General features: G+C 53.1%; 1 protein-coding gene across 4 annotated transcripts in view; it reads left to right on the top strand.

Annotated features, from left to right (window-relative positions):
- SYK (spleen associated tyrosine kinase) overlaps positions 1 to 15678 on the top strand; it is a 67625-nt gene that overhangs the window by 48064 nt on the left and 3883 nt on the right. For 3 of the 4 annotated variants that reach the window (XM_045083012.1, XM_045083013.1, XM_045083011.1), the window contains 6 exons: positions 3051 to 3138; positions 3593 to 3770; positions 6150 to 6359; positions 7250 to 7439; positions 13751 to 13891; positions 14510 to 14622. In XM_045083012.1, the coding sequence (XP_044938947.1) occupies positions 3051 to 3138; positions 3593 to 3770; positions 6150 to 6359; positions 7250 to 7439; positions 13751 to 13891; positions 14510 to 14622 (920 nt within the window). The remainder of the gene's footprint in view (positions 1 to 3050; positions 3139 to 3592; positions 3771 to 6149; positions 6360 to 7249; positions 7440 to 13750; positions 13892 to 14509; positions 14623 to 15678) is intronic. The other variant, XR_006607570.1, reaches the window with a different exon arrangement.

Genomic DNA, 15678 nt, shown 5'->3' with positions numbered 1-15678 from the left:
ACCCCGCAGCCCTCCGCTCCTGCGGTCGGGAGGATGGATGGGGGAGGTCAGGGGTTGGTTTGCGGGCACCCGAAGCAGATGTGGTCACACGGCCGGGGAGGGGCTGCCCTGGGCTCTGGGGTCTTGATCCCCCTTGGGACCACGGCTGCTCCCACAGAGACCGGAGCCGTGCCCGCCACAGAAGCCCGCATTCCGAAGCGGCTGGGACACGTCTGTGGTCCTCTTTCCTAATGCCGTGCCTGATCGGGAGACGCCTGTCCGGAAGCCTAAACGTGAAGGTCTAGGAATGGACGTTAGGACACGGCGTGATGCTCCCAGGTCACCGGGAGAGCAGTGCACGTGCACCGCGTGCGCTTCTGCCCCCAGAGGATCGCGGGCCAACACAGGTCGGTCTGCAGCTAAGCCTGGCCGGTAAGAGGTCAGGGATGGTAATTTAAGGCCTAATCTGGCCTAGTTGTTATGACTGGGGAGCGACCCGTGTCTGACCTCCTTTCCTAACTTGACGAGCACACCTAGGTCCTCGGAGGGCGAACACGCAGGTAGCGAGTGCCACCTAGTGGTGGCCGGCGGGCTGGCCGGGACACCTCGTGCTCTAGGCGGGACCCAGGTGATGGTCTTGATCAGGGCAGAGAAGAATCACCAGATGTAACGCGGAGAGAAGGGGCCAGCAGTGTGTTTTCCTCCAAGTTCTAACGCGAATCTGTACGTTTGTAAGTTAGCATTGTTCTCTGCAAAGTCCGAATTCTTTCTGGCCGAGCACTCGATCCCAGAGGGTGTTGGGTGTCCTGCTCCGCGGCATACCCATCGGCCGCCGCAGGAAAGATGGGGCTGTGTTGTGACTCGACCTTCATCATCTCCTCACATGCCCCAACAACCGACACGACAGGAAATGTCCCATTTCTTCGGAAGAACATTCCCTCCAGGGCCGTGCCGACCTCTGTCCCAGGGAGGTGATCCAGGGCCCGGGCAGGGGGCGGATGCAGTGACTGAGGGACTCGCGGGGCTCGGCCAGGCTGGGAAGGCTAGCAATGCCCCGGGGCCTGCGTGACCTTCTGCCCACCCGGGTGGGCGTGGGCTCGGTGTGTCCAGGACCACCAGCTCTCCCTCACTCCTGATGCCCTGGCATCCTTGTCTTGCATTTGTGCGCTTGTCCCTCTGCATTAGGCTCGCGGTGGCAGCTCCGTGCACTCCGGCCTGGTCTGTGACGTTGTGCTGTTCCGAAGAGCGTTAGCTCAGGACGGAGCGCCGGCCCGTGGAGAGGCAGATCTCGGGGTCAGGAGGAGGCGTCCTGGTGTCTCCTTGTCTGGGACAGCCGGCCCTGGCGTCCTGAAGTCATGTCTTTGGATCTCGGAGTTTCCTGCCTACAGGGAAGATCAGAGACAGTGACATGACTGTATATGTGCCCTTGTCCATTTGTACACTTGTCCCTCTGCTTTAGAATCTCCCCACAGGCTTCTTTTTATTTTTTATTTTTTTATTGAATACTGTTTCCACTCTGGAGTTCGACTGCAGCTGAGCCCAGGGCTAATGGGAGGCCTGGGGTCCCCCGTCTCTCCGAGGACAGTTCTGTCGAGACAGGGTGGTTGTGGCCTAGACAAGTGGGCCCACAGGACGCCCCGTCACCTGCAATCTCAGGCCAGTTCTTAACAGAGGCGGGTCGCCACCGGGTCGTCCCTGGGATTACCCACGCCTGTTTCCCTCCGTTAGCGTAAGGCTGGAGAGAGCTGCCGGTGCTGAGACACGATCTCCATTCGTTCATTCACGATCATTCATTCAGTCACTCGCCGGTCTGTTCGGCACGATTTCATCGCGGTCCGGCGGTGGGCCAGGCGAAGTTCAGACACAGGGAGGGCGCCACTGGGCCCCGGGCCTGACGCGGTTTTTGCTCCTGGTGCGTCCGGCCCCTCGGATGGCGCGGGGGAGGAAGGGGGAAGGGGAGCCAGGAGAGGCGGAGAGCGCGGAGCGAGCGCACCGGGAGAGCGGACGTCCGTGGCCCCAACCCCGGGGTTGTCACGCCGGGAGCAGCAGCTCGGTGGCGCTCCGCAGTCGGGTGAAGACGGAGGGCCAGGTTCTGGAGATGGTGGCGGCCGTGGTGCTGTGTGGAGATGGTGGTGGCCGTGGTGCCGTGTGACCTATCATTGTCCTTCTGGTTCCAGAGCCGGGGACGTCAGGCAGGCAGACGGGGACCCCGTGTGTGCCGTGAGTTAGGTCATGTGTGCGGCGAAGCTTGATGTCTCTGCGTCTTCACATTCGTCCAAACCCTGGCGGTATCTCGTGGCTTCCTGGCCAGTGCTTGGGCCCTGCTATGGGAAACGGCCGGCTGACCCTTCCGGTCAACTATACGAACTAACAAACACACCGAAGGTTTGATTGTGATTCTTTTTCACAAACCAAGTGTAGCCACACCCTCGTTTTAAGAGGAAGGGGCGAAGGTAGGCGGGAAGACTCGAGACAGAGACTTCCAGAAGGGCAAGGTTGTAGGTTGTAGGGACGTGAGGAGGACATCCGTCCCCCACTCCGTCAGCTCATCGTGCAAATGGGTGTGAATCAGATCAGTCATCAGGAAGGTCGCCGCCCTCGGGCACCCCATCCACGGAGCTAGATCTACAGGGAAGGTTAAGTTCAGGCGGAAACCAGGACCACACAGACGTTCTGGAGTCGGGATGGGGCAGCAGCCAGTGGGCACTCCGTGTTTTTCTTGCATAACTTCATATGACATTAAACTGAGCAGAGAGGGTTGACGGAGGGAGAAGTCGGGGGGTCGTGTGTAGGCAGAAATGGGGTTTGAACGGGTCTGTGTCCGGGGCCTCTCTGAGACCCGGCAGCCCCTCAAACCACAGGGGCCCGAGCTCCGTCTAGCCCCCACAGGGTCCAAGCAGTCGCCTGAAGCATGAGAGAAGCCACGGGGGCTTTTTTGTCTCTCCTGATGCTTTCCTTTGTCTTCCCGCGTCCCTCGTAATGTGATTGTCTGAAAACAAAAGTCATTGTGCAGATCAGCCCGGCAGTGTGTCTGGGAAGGCAAGTGACCCGCTGTCCTCTGTGTGCTTCAGGCCTCCTCGTCCGCCGGGAGCCGGCCCGAGAGCTCCGTGACCTTCAATCCTTACGAGCCAGACCGGGGACCCTGGGCCACGGACAGAGGTGAGACACGCGCGCTTCCATCCCGGGCCATTTGCCGCACAGCAGCACCGCCCGGAGCGGGCTCGCTAACTCAGCCCCACACGGAGGCCTAGAAGGTGCCTGGTGGGTGCCGCTGCTCTTGGGGACAGGTGGCAGAGGTCCCCTGTGTGTGCCACGGTGCCCTTGGGCCTGACGTGGTCTTTGCGGCCTCCATCTTCACCTCTGGCACGGAAGGCCCCTTTCTGGGCACACCCATGCAAGACCGGGGGTGAGTCCCCTGGGGACAGGGGCGTGTTTGCTAACCCCCAACACACCGGGAGACACTGTACCCTGAGTGCTCAGCGGCGTCACAGCCGTCAGGGGAGACCAAGGTCTGGAAAAGGCGAGGTGTGACCGTGGGGGGCAGGAGCAAGTGATGCTGGGATTTTCAGCAGGGACCCAGCCCCGGGTCTCCTGTTGCTTGACTGCACCGCAGATGCCCAGAGAGAAGCCATGCCCATGGACACCGAGGTGTACGAGAGCCCCTACGCGGACCCTGAGGAGATCCGGCCCAAGGAGGTCTACCTGGACCGCAAGCTGCTGACCCTGGAGGACAGTGAGCTGGGCTCCGGCAACTTCGGGACCGTGAAGAAGGGCTACTACCAAATGAAAAAGTAAGTCACGGCGACGCCTCCGCACGGCTCGCCCTCCCCCCAGCTGACGTTCTAGAAACTGCCACACAACACGCATCCCGGGCATTCGGCCCCAAACACAGAGTCTAACCCAGCAGGGCCGGATCCTTCTTCGTGAACGGTGTGTGGTTCTCCCTCCCCGGTGCGGCTACGGCGAAGGCATTCCTTGTGTACGTTAACTCTGCAGATGCTGGCGATATAGTCCGCTCGTGGGAGGTGTGCATTAGAACGTAGGAATCCGCGAAACGTCGTAAAACGAGAACATCCTCTTGTTACCACCCGTAACCAACAGTAGTGTCTTACTTTGGGGCCTTTTTAAGCATACATACACGCAGGTACTGTTCAGTTAAATTACTCAGCTGTGACAACAACACAGCATTTTTAAGTATTTTATTTTTCAAATCATTTCTTTCGCCCAGAAAATTCCTGATTACAGACATCATCAGTGTAACTATTTATCTGCTTTTTCCTATAATTTCAGATAATAATCCATACTGTACAATAACTACAATTCCCATGTCACTGAAATTTCTGCCCCTCACTTGCTCTGTAGAAGGGGTCCCGAAGAGTGTCCAGTACAAGGGTCAGCAGAGTCAGTATAGTCCTTCGAAACAGACCCTGTCTCTGAGTGTGTGTGTTTGAATGAGTACATTACTGATACGAGTAGAGTTGGGTTTAGTTGTTTGGTGTCATTTTGAGTTACGACATTTTATAGATGTTTTGTCCTGAGTGGGTGAATTTATGGGACTCAAGTGTCAAGAACATAGGAAGAACCTGCACAGAAACCCGCGCTTGCCGTCCCGTGTCTCTGGATGCATGTGACCGACCGATGGGCTCGTTTGAAAATCCATGCAGGCACGTCACAGTCGGTTGTGAAGTGAATATAAATTACTCTGTATTAAAGCAGGAATTTCTTCAACTCGTTCATGACACTTAAATTCCTCACTTAATTAAGTACATATATTAAAGGAGACATAACTACGGATATGTAATGTCAGCGGGAGGGTTTGGGGAGAGGATAGATGTTCTGATTACTATTTACTGAGTTCTCGTTTTCTTCTGCTAAGATGACCTTATGTTTTTTCTCCTTTCTTGCGTTTATGTGGTGAAGGCCACTGACTCTTAGATGTTAAAAGCCACCGCGACTTCCTGGGATAAACCCCTCTTGCTCATGAATCAGAATTCATCCTTTTTCATAAATCACCGAACTGAATTTACTTATACTTCTCTTAGAATATTTGCATTTATGTTCACGAGCAATACCCGTAAATGATTTTCTCGGAAGTTTCTTTGTCCGGTTTTGGCATCGGGGTTACTGCTGGCCTCAGAGTAACGTGGGAGGGTTCCCACCGCTTCTGTTCTCTGGAAGAGGCGGCGGGTGTTCTTTCGTCCTTCACTACTGTGAAGGATCGCGAGGATTCTCTTGTTCGTCTCGGCCCCGACCTCGCGCCGTGCACCGAGCAGTTCCGGGGGGACGGTAGACGGAGCCGTGGAAAGGCACCACGAGGCCTGACGAGAGAAGCACAGGGAAGCATTCCAGGACAGCAGGAGGTGCAGGAAGGCTCCGGGGGCACTCGTGCAGGACCGACAGCTTGCAGTCTGCGCGGAAACACTTGGTAAACTCTACACCGACGTGGTCTGGGTTTTTGTGAACGGAGGTTGGATTTACTCCACCGTTCTCTTATTTCACCGTCTTATTGGACGGTTCTGCTTTTATTCTCCACTTTCGGAGTTCAGCAAAGAAGTACTTCCTGTGGGGAGGGGGGTCCCATGCCAGAGAAATGCCCTTTTTCAGATCATGCAGAGTGAACGTCGTCCATTTGTTTACATCCCGCGCTATCCGAAAACTTTCAGGTCAGACAGGATCTATGGGATGCTTTTATGAGCAAGTGAAAATCGGGGCGTTTTTTTTGCAAACTTGTTGCAGCTTGCTTAAAATTATCAATGCTCCATTTTAAAAGGTGTTTTGTAAACCACGAGCTTTAACAGTGTAGCCTTTTTAGTTCTGCCTCCGGAGATTCGCTTTGACATGTATCAAAGGAACATTCTACTCACCCACGTTACAGATGTCGGAGATGGACCCGCAGAGGTTGCAGGAATCCGTGCGTGTTGCGGTTTCTGAGGTTTATTTGAAAATTATTTGCGTGTCTTGTACTGTTCAGGCTCTGCTTGGCCGGGCGTCTTCCAGCAGCTCCTCATGATCTGTAGCTAACGCGGGGCTGCCCTGTCTACAACATGGGAGAACACGGCTGCGGACATCGCGATTACACGGTTTCTGGCGCAGCAGTTGTGCTTCCCGGAAGGTGAGTCCGTAGAACACAGCCGCTCCGAGTTTCTTATGCGCTCTGGTTTCTTCCGCAGAGTCGTGAAGACGGTGGCTGTGAAGATTCTCAAGAACGAGGCTAACGATCCCGCCCTTAAAGACGAGCTGTTAGCAGAAGCGAACGTCATGCAGCAGCTGGATAACCCGTACATCGTGCGCATGATCGGGATATGTGAGGCCGAGTCCTGGATGCTGGTCATGGAGATGGCCGAGCTCGGTCCGCTCAACAAATACTTACAGCAGAACAGGTACCTTGAGGTCCCGGCAGCTGACACTGTGCCGGGCAGGGCCCGCCCGCCCAGTGTACGTCGTCGCCTCGGGGCTCTGCTGGCCCCACGCTCGGGGCCCTTGAGGGAGGAGGGAAGAGAGCTGTAGTCTTTGCGTCGGATGCTCCTGCGGCTCCTCCGGTGCTCAGGACTCCGGCCGAACGGTTTGGTTCCCCTTCTGCTTTCCCACGCTGTACGGCCCAGCTGTAGAATCAGCCTTACAATACCTCGGCCGTCCGTCTCTGCTCACTCGGCAGAGCACGCCCTACCGAGGCAGAGAAATATTAAAACAAACATTTTAAGAGAAGGTACCAGTGATTGACGTCTTACACGTCTGACCGAGCTCTGTGTCCCCACGAGTAACGCTGAAAACTGTTGCTGCTGACGGGCTGCGGCCGCAGGTGGGGGACTGACACTGTGTCCGTCTGAAGCCGCTGCTGAGGCCGAGGGACTCCCATGGAATAAGTCCTAACCGGAGCCTCTGGGTACATTGTCCCGTACGTTACGTTACACGTGTGCTCTGCTTTGATTGTGTCTCTGATCAGCACAGGAGGAAGGTGCCATTACCCCACTTTGCAGGTGACAAACAGTCAGATTTGGTTTTGTTCCCTGTCCAGTGTGGGAACGAGGATTCCAGGCAAACCTGGCCTGTCCACCCCAGTCGCAGCGCACCTTGAACGTCCTGGTTGTGCAACACCAGGCTCACGGGGCTCGGTGGGGAGCGGCTGTAAGTGAACAAGGGTGTCTGCCGCCACCTGCTGCTCTTAGGAAGAGTCGGACATGAGGGGATCTCTGCCTGCCTGAGAGCCCGGCTGGCCGGTCCCCGGTGCACTGTGGTCCGCCGTCACTAATGACCCGTGTGTGACTTTCAGGCACGTCAAGGACAAGAACATCATAGAACTGGTTCACCAGGTTTCTATGGGGATGAAGTACTTGGAGGAGTGCAACTTCGTGCACAGGGATCTGGCAGCAAGAAACGTACTGCTGGTGACGCAACATTACGCCAAGATCAGTGATTTCGGGCTTTCCAAAGCACTCCGCGCTGACGAAAACTACTATAAGGTAGGAATGACTTCACCCGTATGGTGAGAATCTGAAATGCAAGTGTTTGTGTCCTTTATTTGATTATGTTTCAGGGTTTCAGGAAGCAACTTCCCTATTTAAGAAATGTTCTTGTTAAGCTTTGATTGTATTGTTTTAAAAAATGGAAATATTTATATATCACAACTTGACTTTATTCCAAATAGTAACTTCCAAACTATATTCCTGAGAACCAAAAGGAATCAAGGTATTAATTGATAACTCATTAAAAAACAAAACAGCATAGACTTGCCTCCTTAGCTTACTTCAGAAAACGTGTTGGACAGGTTGATTCTTGTAGAATTTCTCAGAGCCCGTCCCCGACCCCCCAGATGAACTGATAGCAGCTCGAGGAAGGGAAACACACAAGAAAGCCTCATGTGAACTCAGCCACACTGTGGATGTACAGTCTAGGCTGATCAACTGGAAAACGCACGGAAATGGAACCCAGATAGCGAAAGAGCGGCCAAAACCAGATCTCCAACGCTCCGGGTGCCCGGCGGTGTTCAGCGTTCTCGGAAACAGACAGCGCGTCCGAGTTCGCACTTGTGGGTGGCACGGTGGGGGCCTCGGGGTTGCCCTGAGCTCCACACCCTGGAGCGCCTGGTCCCCCACCCACCCACTCGCTTCTCTCTGGCACGGCCACCCTGCGGGTGGCAGATGGGCACAGCGCGTCTTGGTCAGCGAGGGGTCGGCACAAAGGACAGGCAGCAGGAGCGGAGCTGCCCCGCAGAAGCCGGTGCCAGAGCAGAGCCCCTTCAGAGAAGAGCCACCGTTCAAAAAGCACCGAGTGAGCCCTTTACGGACACGGATGGAAAGTGACTCGGAGGAAGCAGCCGCCCGGAGGGAGAGCCCCACGCACACGCCAGAGAAAAGCAGGCCTTCCATCGGAGGCACTTTGGAACATACATTTTGTTGTGATGATTAAAGAGAGAAGAAAATCGAGACTGAGACCAGGACTCGAGGAGGATGCGGGGAAGTTGGCTTAACAAATCGTCCCCAAACTTAGTGCGTTAACACAATACCAAGTGTTAATTGACCCGCAGTTCTGCGCTGCGGGTGGGGCGTGGGGGTTGGCGCGTCTCTGCTGCTCACGGTGCCTCAGGGGCGGTCCCCAGCGGGCGGGAGGATCGGCTCCCACTCTGCTCACTTGCACGGCTAGAGCCTGATCTCCTGTGGGCTGGGGTCCGGGACCTCCACTGGGGCGTACCCAGGCAGCCTGGTTCCCCTGCACATGGCCTCTCCGTGTGGCCTTGGCTTGCTCACAGCAGATGGGTCCTGAGGGCAGGTGACTCAGGAGGCAGGAAGAGAGGCTGCCGGGCTCCTAAGGCCAGGACCCACGAGCTGGCTAGAGTCACACCCACCGCCTGCTACGGGACACGGCACGAAGGATCCACTGCATGGGACCCCCAAGAGATCAGCAAAGCTTGGACACCTAGAGACAGCTAAGAACCAGGAGGAATGCTGGGGCTGCCACTGTCGGCCCCTCGGCGGGAGCCACCATGGTTCCCAGTGACCTCCTGTGCAGAGGCCCCCTGGCAGCCTTCGCCACTGAGGACCTGTGGCTGCTGTGGACGCCCCCAGCTTCTGTCACCGAACATCCTGCTATGGACCCCCGTGGACTGCACCACAGAGAACCCGAGGTGTTCAGTGCTGTGCAAACCACCAAAAGCACGGTCTTTGCAGACTCTTTGCCAACTGCATTTTATAGGTTTTCACCACAGATGATTCCACGCTCACAGAGAGCGGAGGCCTGAGTCCCTCCCTGCTCCCCACCCCCACTTCCTAGAACCCAGGACAGCAGCTACGCAGAACACCAGCCCAGACACCCACAGCTGACCTGCACCCCCAGGCTCACCCTCGTTGCTCTCGCCCGCCTCTGCACCCCTGCACGCTGCCAGCCCGCCTCCCCTCGCTGCCCTCCCCACTGTGCCTGTGCTTGGAATGAGCCTGTGCAGCTGTGGGAGCGCACACGGACGGCCAACTCAAGGATCATGAAGGATCAGGGAAACTCGAGAGCATCGCAGTAAACTGCCAGTAACTGACCCCAAAGAAGTGGAGATGCATGAACTGACAAGAAATTCAAAAGCGTCTTCTAAAAATGAGCAGAGAGCTGCACAGAACACAGATAAACAATTTTTTTTAAAAATCAGGAAAATGATACAAGAACAAAAAGAGAAGTTCAACAAAGAGATGAAGATCATAAAAAATCAAAAGAAATTTTGGAGCTAGAAAATACGACCATCGAACTGAAGAAGACCATGGAGAGTTTCAGTTGCAGACTAGACCAAGCACAAGGAAGCATCAGTGAACCCAAGGACAGGTCATTTGATATGATCCCGTCAGAGGTGCACACAGAAAATGAGATGGGGAAAGCCTCCACGACCTATGGGACGCCATTAAGAGAAAAAAGTCCCACATGATTGGATTCCCAAGGGGAGGAGAGAGGGAGAGAGAGGCAAAACCTTACTTTTAAGAAATAATGACTGAGAATTCCCAAATCTGGGGAGAGATCTGGACATCCAGGTTCATGAAGCTCATTGGTCTCCAAACAAATTAAGTTCAGATGGATCTTCTGCAAAGATTATGCAGAAACCGTACAGGCCAGGAGGGGGCGGGAGGATGTATTCCACCTGCTGAAAAGAAAGATCCGGCAAAGGTTACTTTCATGCATCAAAGTTGTCCTCTAGAAGTGAATAAAATACAGACGTTTCTAGATAAACAGAAGTGGAGGGAGTCCATCACCGCTAGACCTCACTTAGAAGAAAGCTGAAAGTTCTTCAGGCTGAAATGGAAGGATACAGTTTAGTAAAACGACAATATGCGGCACACTGGTGGAAGTAAGTCTACGGTCAGATCCAAAATATCCCAGTCCCACAACACAGTGTTGTGTTGATCGCTTAACTAGTAGAAAGATTAAAGGACGGGGTATTAAAGATCCCCATAGCTACAATAACTTGTAGCGGATAATAGTGTAAAAAGATATGAATTGTGACATCAAAACCATAAAATATGTTGGGAAGAAATGAAAGGGTAGAATTTTTGTATACAAAGTGAAGTTATCACCTTAAAACAAACTTATATTTACTAGATGTTTTATGTAAGCCTCAGGGTAATCAGAAAGCAAAAGCCTACAGGAAATACACTCAGGATGGAAGAGATTCTAGGCAAACTGTTTTGGAAAACCATCAAATCACAAAGGAAGACAGCAAGAGAGGAATAAAAGAAGAAAGGAACTATAAAGCAGCCAGAATACAATAAGAGGGCATTTGTAAGTTTTTACCTATCAATAATTAATTGCAAATGGATTAAATTCTTCAACCAGAAATACAGGGTGGCAGAAAAATTTTTTTTTAAAAATGACCCAAACTACATGCTGCCTGCAAGAGACTCACTTTAGCTTTAAGAACACACATACTTTAAGACGAAGGGATAAAGATATTCCTTTGAAAATGGAAACCAAATAGTAGCAGATGTAGCTATATTTAGTCAGATGAAACAGACTTTAGGTCAAAATCTGCAATAAGAAACAAAGAACATCATTGTATTAATGATGGAGTCGATTCATTAAGAGGATTTAACAATTCTAAATATATATGTACCCAACATTGGGGAACTTTCTGAATATAACTGAGTAAACAGGTACCAACACATCTGAAGGGAGAACTAACCATTATACAGTGGTACTAAGGGTTTTCAGGACGGATAAGTCGACCAGACAGAAAATGGATAAAGAAACATTGGACTTGAACTAAACTTTAGGCCAAATGCACCTTAACGGAACTTGCAGGTGATTCTACCATTTACAGGAGAATTAACACCAGTCCTTCTCAGGCTCTTCCAAAAAATGGAAGAAGAGGAAATATGCTCCAACACATTTTATAAAGCCAGCATTACTCTGATCCCAAGGCCAGATAAAGATAGTATCACAAAATAAAACTATAGGCCCAAATCCCTGATGAACATACATGCAGAAATTCTCGATAAAATTCTAGCAAACGAGAGGTGCCTGGGTGGCTCAGTCATTAATCATCCGCCTTCAGCTCAGGTCATGATCCCAGGGTCCTGGGATTGAGCCCCACCTTGGGCTCCCTGCTCTGCGAGAGGCCTGCTTCTCCCTCTCCATCTGCCCCTGCTCATGCTCTCTCATGCTCTCTCTCTGTCAAATAAATTTAAAAATCTTAAAATAAAAGTACTAGCAAACTGAATCCAACAACGCATTACAAGGATCATACACCACGATCAAGTGGGATTTACCCCCACATGCAACAATGGTTCAAGCTCCACAAAGCGGTTCACGCGGTGCGCTGCACTGATTGGATGAGCGGAAACAGTCACATGGTCATCTCAATGGATGCAGGAAAAGCATTTGACAAATTTCGGCATCCTTTCGTGATGAGTACTTTCAACAAAGTGGGTATAGAAGGAACAGGCCTCAACCCGCAGAGCCATGAGGACAAGCCCACTTCTCCCACCGGACTCAATGGAGAAAGATCAAAAGCTCTTGGTCTAAGATCAGGAACAAGGGAAGGATGTCCACTCATACCCTCCTACGGCATGGAGGTTCCTCAGAAAGTTAGAGATGGAGCTACTCCACGAGCCAGCATGTTGCACTACTGAGTGTTTATCCAAAGGACACAAAAATAGTGATTCAAAGGGGCACCTGCACCCGCATATTTATAGCAGTGATGCCCACAGCATGGGGTTAAGGAGAGACTTAAAGTGTAAAGTGCAGAACATATGTCCTGAGCTCTTCTACCTACCCAAAGGGAGGATATATTATCCATCTGTACTTGGATGTAGATTTTCTGCAAAGATTCTGGAAAAATGATCAAATGTGCCCATCTCTATGGAGGAAGATTTGAAGTTGGTGGAGAGAGACCTCACTTTTCGACATATTTAAGATACGTCAAAGGGTTATCTTTGTATCACCTCGAAATTCAAATTCTAATGGAAATAACACCTGTAACTATATTGTTCCGAGCTTTGGAAATCCGAATCTCGAAGTAATGCATCACATGACTGAGTCGGAAGTGTAATCAGAGTGTCTTAGAGACACCCACGGTGCCTTTGGTCTCACAGCGATGTCCCGGGCTGGCCCCCTGCTGACCCACTGTAGGGCAGCGCATCTCCCTCCCTCCCCACAAGGGTGCTTGTTAGGGTGACCACTCACCCAGGAGGCAGCAGGACTGACTTACGCATTGAACACCAAGCCCCAGAGGAAGGGGTTTCCATTGGGCACAATTTTGATCTCTTTACTACCCCCTTACTTTTTTAAATTAGAAAGTTGAAAACATTTTTGGAGCACTTGGCTGTCTCAGTCGGTGGAGAGCGTGACACTTGATCTCAGGGTTGTGAGTTTGAGCCTCATGTTGGGTGTAGAGATCACTTAAAAATAAAATCTTAAAAAAAAGAACTGTTTAAAACATTTTTTGACCAATACTAGCGGTCTGTGACAAAATGATTAACATTGGCTTAAAGCCATAGCTAGGCACCTAGTAAAAGTTAACTGTTCTCGGGAATAGCCCAGAACTTGGAGCACATCCAGGAAGCTAAAAACTCAGGCTTGACTCTTGCATTGTCACAAGAAGCTCCATGAAGCTGTGAGTAGAAAAAGACAAAAGGATACAAGAAATACAGCCTGAATCTTAAAACTGTGGTTAAATCTTGAATGTTTTAATTCTTTAAGATTTAAGACCTATTTTTTTAAGATTCAGACCAAATATGTACGTACGCACACACACACGCACACACACACGCGCGCACACGCACGCACACACGCGCACGCGCACACGCACGCACACACACGCACACACGCGCACGCACGCACACGCACACACGCGCGCGCGCACACGCACGCACACACACGCACACACACGCGCGCGCGCACGCACACACACGCACACGCACACACGCGCACACGTCCTTTCATTCCTTTTTTTTTTTTTTTTTACTTTGGCGAACACACGTTACTTTTCTTTGTCGACAGAAATCCCCGTCTGAACCATTTTTGAGTGTGCACAAGCTCCCTCGGATTCTCCGAAACTCAGTCTTCCTTACACAGCCTCCCCCGTCCCCGGCAGCCACCTCTGTGACACGAACCCTCTCGGGGCCTCGGGTGACTGCGTTCACGCACTGTCGCTGCTGCAGGGACTCGGCTGGCTGAGTGCACGGAGCCTTCCTGTCCGACGCCCGACGACCCTCCGTGGCGCGGACGCTTGCGTGGTGCACACCGTCTCCCGCCAGGCGCCCTCCGTCCTGTTTTACCGAGTCTCCGTCTGCTTTGCTTTCAGGCCCAGACGCACGGGAAGTGGCCGGTGAAGTGGTACGCTCCCGAGTGCATCAACTACTACAAGTTCTCCAGCAAGAGCGACGTCTGGAGCTTCGGTGTGTTGATGTGGGAGGCGTTCTCCTACGGGCAGAAGCCCTACCGGGTGAGCCCCTGCCGTTTCGGTTCTAGCTGCGTGGCTCGCGGAACAGACAAGGCCCGGATGATGTCACAGGACGGTGAAAATCATGAACTCTAAAAGTCTGGGCTCCTGTCAATGACAGGGAGCCACGGGGACGACCTCAGTTCACTCTGACCGGACACGTGACATGGACGGAGCAGCGGACTTAGTCTCCTGGGCTTTACACATAATAAGTACGCATGAGAGACGCCCACGTCAACATCGTAATTGGAGTGGAAAGAGATATTTAATCCTGGCTATCTCCAGGGTTAAACTGACAGTTCAGTTAAATATTTTAGATTTTTTAAAGTCAAAATATGTATGCCAGGAAGGGCACATGGGCTAGAATACAGCTTATAAATTCTCACAAGTGGGTGTGTCCGTGAAACGAGCCCCCAGATGACGAAACAGGAGGCCCCCGCGCCCTCCGAAGGCACAAGCTGTCCCCCAGGGACAGCCCCGTCGGACTTGTAGACCACGGGTTATGAAATAGTGCAACCTGTACTTTTTACCTCTTTGGGCCGGGGTAGGACTTAACCTGTTGTTGCGCTGTGTTTTGCCAGATGCCGTCTTTAGTGAGTCTGGGCATGTTTTGCATTTTAGGGCATGAAAGGGAGTGAAGTCTCGGCTATGCTGGAGAAAGGAGAGAGGATGGGGTGCCCCGCGGGGTGCCCGAGGGAGATGTACGAGCTCATGAAGCTGTGCTGGACGTACGAGTGAGTACCCTGCATGCCCCAGTTTATGCAAAGGCCCTGAGGCACATGGGAAGGCCCTGGAGAGAAGCAGCCCCTCTGCCTTTCCATGAACCGGGGCTGTGCTCCCTTCTAACCGAAGAGCTGTGAGTGGCTGGCTTCCTGGGCCAGGCTCTCGTACTCTTCGGTATAAAGAAGCAGTTTAGACAATGAGCTCTAATCCAGGTGTCAGAATTTAAGTGTAGATGCTGTCATCTGGGGGGAAGGGTGGCCGGTGTAGAAGGTGTCGGTGGGAGTCCGGGCTGGCGCTGTGTCCCCTCTTTGGCAGTACTGGACAGCGGAAGTACTCAGCAGGGCCATGGATGTCATACTTGCCTGATTCCCAACCACCTTTCCTGGCAAGACCAGGGGCGTTGTCCAGGCCGCAGGAAGCACTTCCCCAGAAGGGACTCAGACCCGGGACTGTGGCTCTCAGCGTTGGCCGAGTGCCGTCAGGCATTGTGCCTGAGCATGCACGAGGTGCTGTAGGGGATGGTGTTCAGGGCAGCTCCCCAGACCAGAGACATGCATCACTGCGGACAGGCAGGGACGCGGCCTCTGACCTTGCCCGGATCGGAGGCCTGTGAGTGGGCTGTGGGGATACCCTGACCCAGGGGTGTGTCTGTGAGCCCTCGGAGCTCCGAGGTGCCGTGGACCTGTGATCTATGGGAGCCGCGTGCTTGCCCGACCGTGGCTGTAACACTCGCGGTCCGGTTTGTGGTCAGCGACATGGGCTGAGGCAGCAGAGCATCTGGAGGGTGAGGAATACTCCAGGTGCTTTCAGATGCCCCTCGGGATGCTGTAACTCCCGGAGGGCCATCGTCCCCCACGGCTGGGAGGGGAAGAATGCTGTCATGCTGACGCCATGGACACGGCCCAAGGAAAGGGCCTTTGGCGGGGGTCCAGTGGAGCCGCTGGGAACAGCGCAGGCTCGTCCCGGCCTCCAGCAGGCACCGCGCTCCCCGCTTGGCTCTGGAGACCCCCCAGGCGGTGAGGACTCACTGGGAGCTGAGCCCCCAGGTTGGTGCCTTCCCTCCGTGC

The sequence above is a fragment of the Mustela putorius genome, unplaced genomic scaffold (genome assembly GCF_011764305.1).
Source record: "Mustela putorius furo isolate JIRA1106 unplaced genomic scaffold, ASM1176430v1.1 tig00000680_pilon_pilon_pilon, whole genome shotgun sequence".
Taxonomy (NCBI): domain Eukaryota; kingdom Metazoa; phylum Chordata; class Mammalia; order Carnivora; family Mustelidae; genus Mustela; species Mustela putorius.
This window is presented reverse-complemented; position numbering and strand designations above follow the sequence as displayed.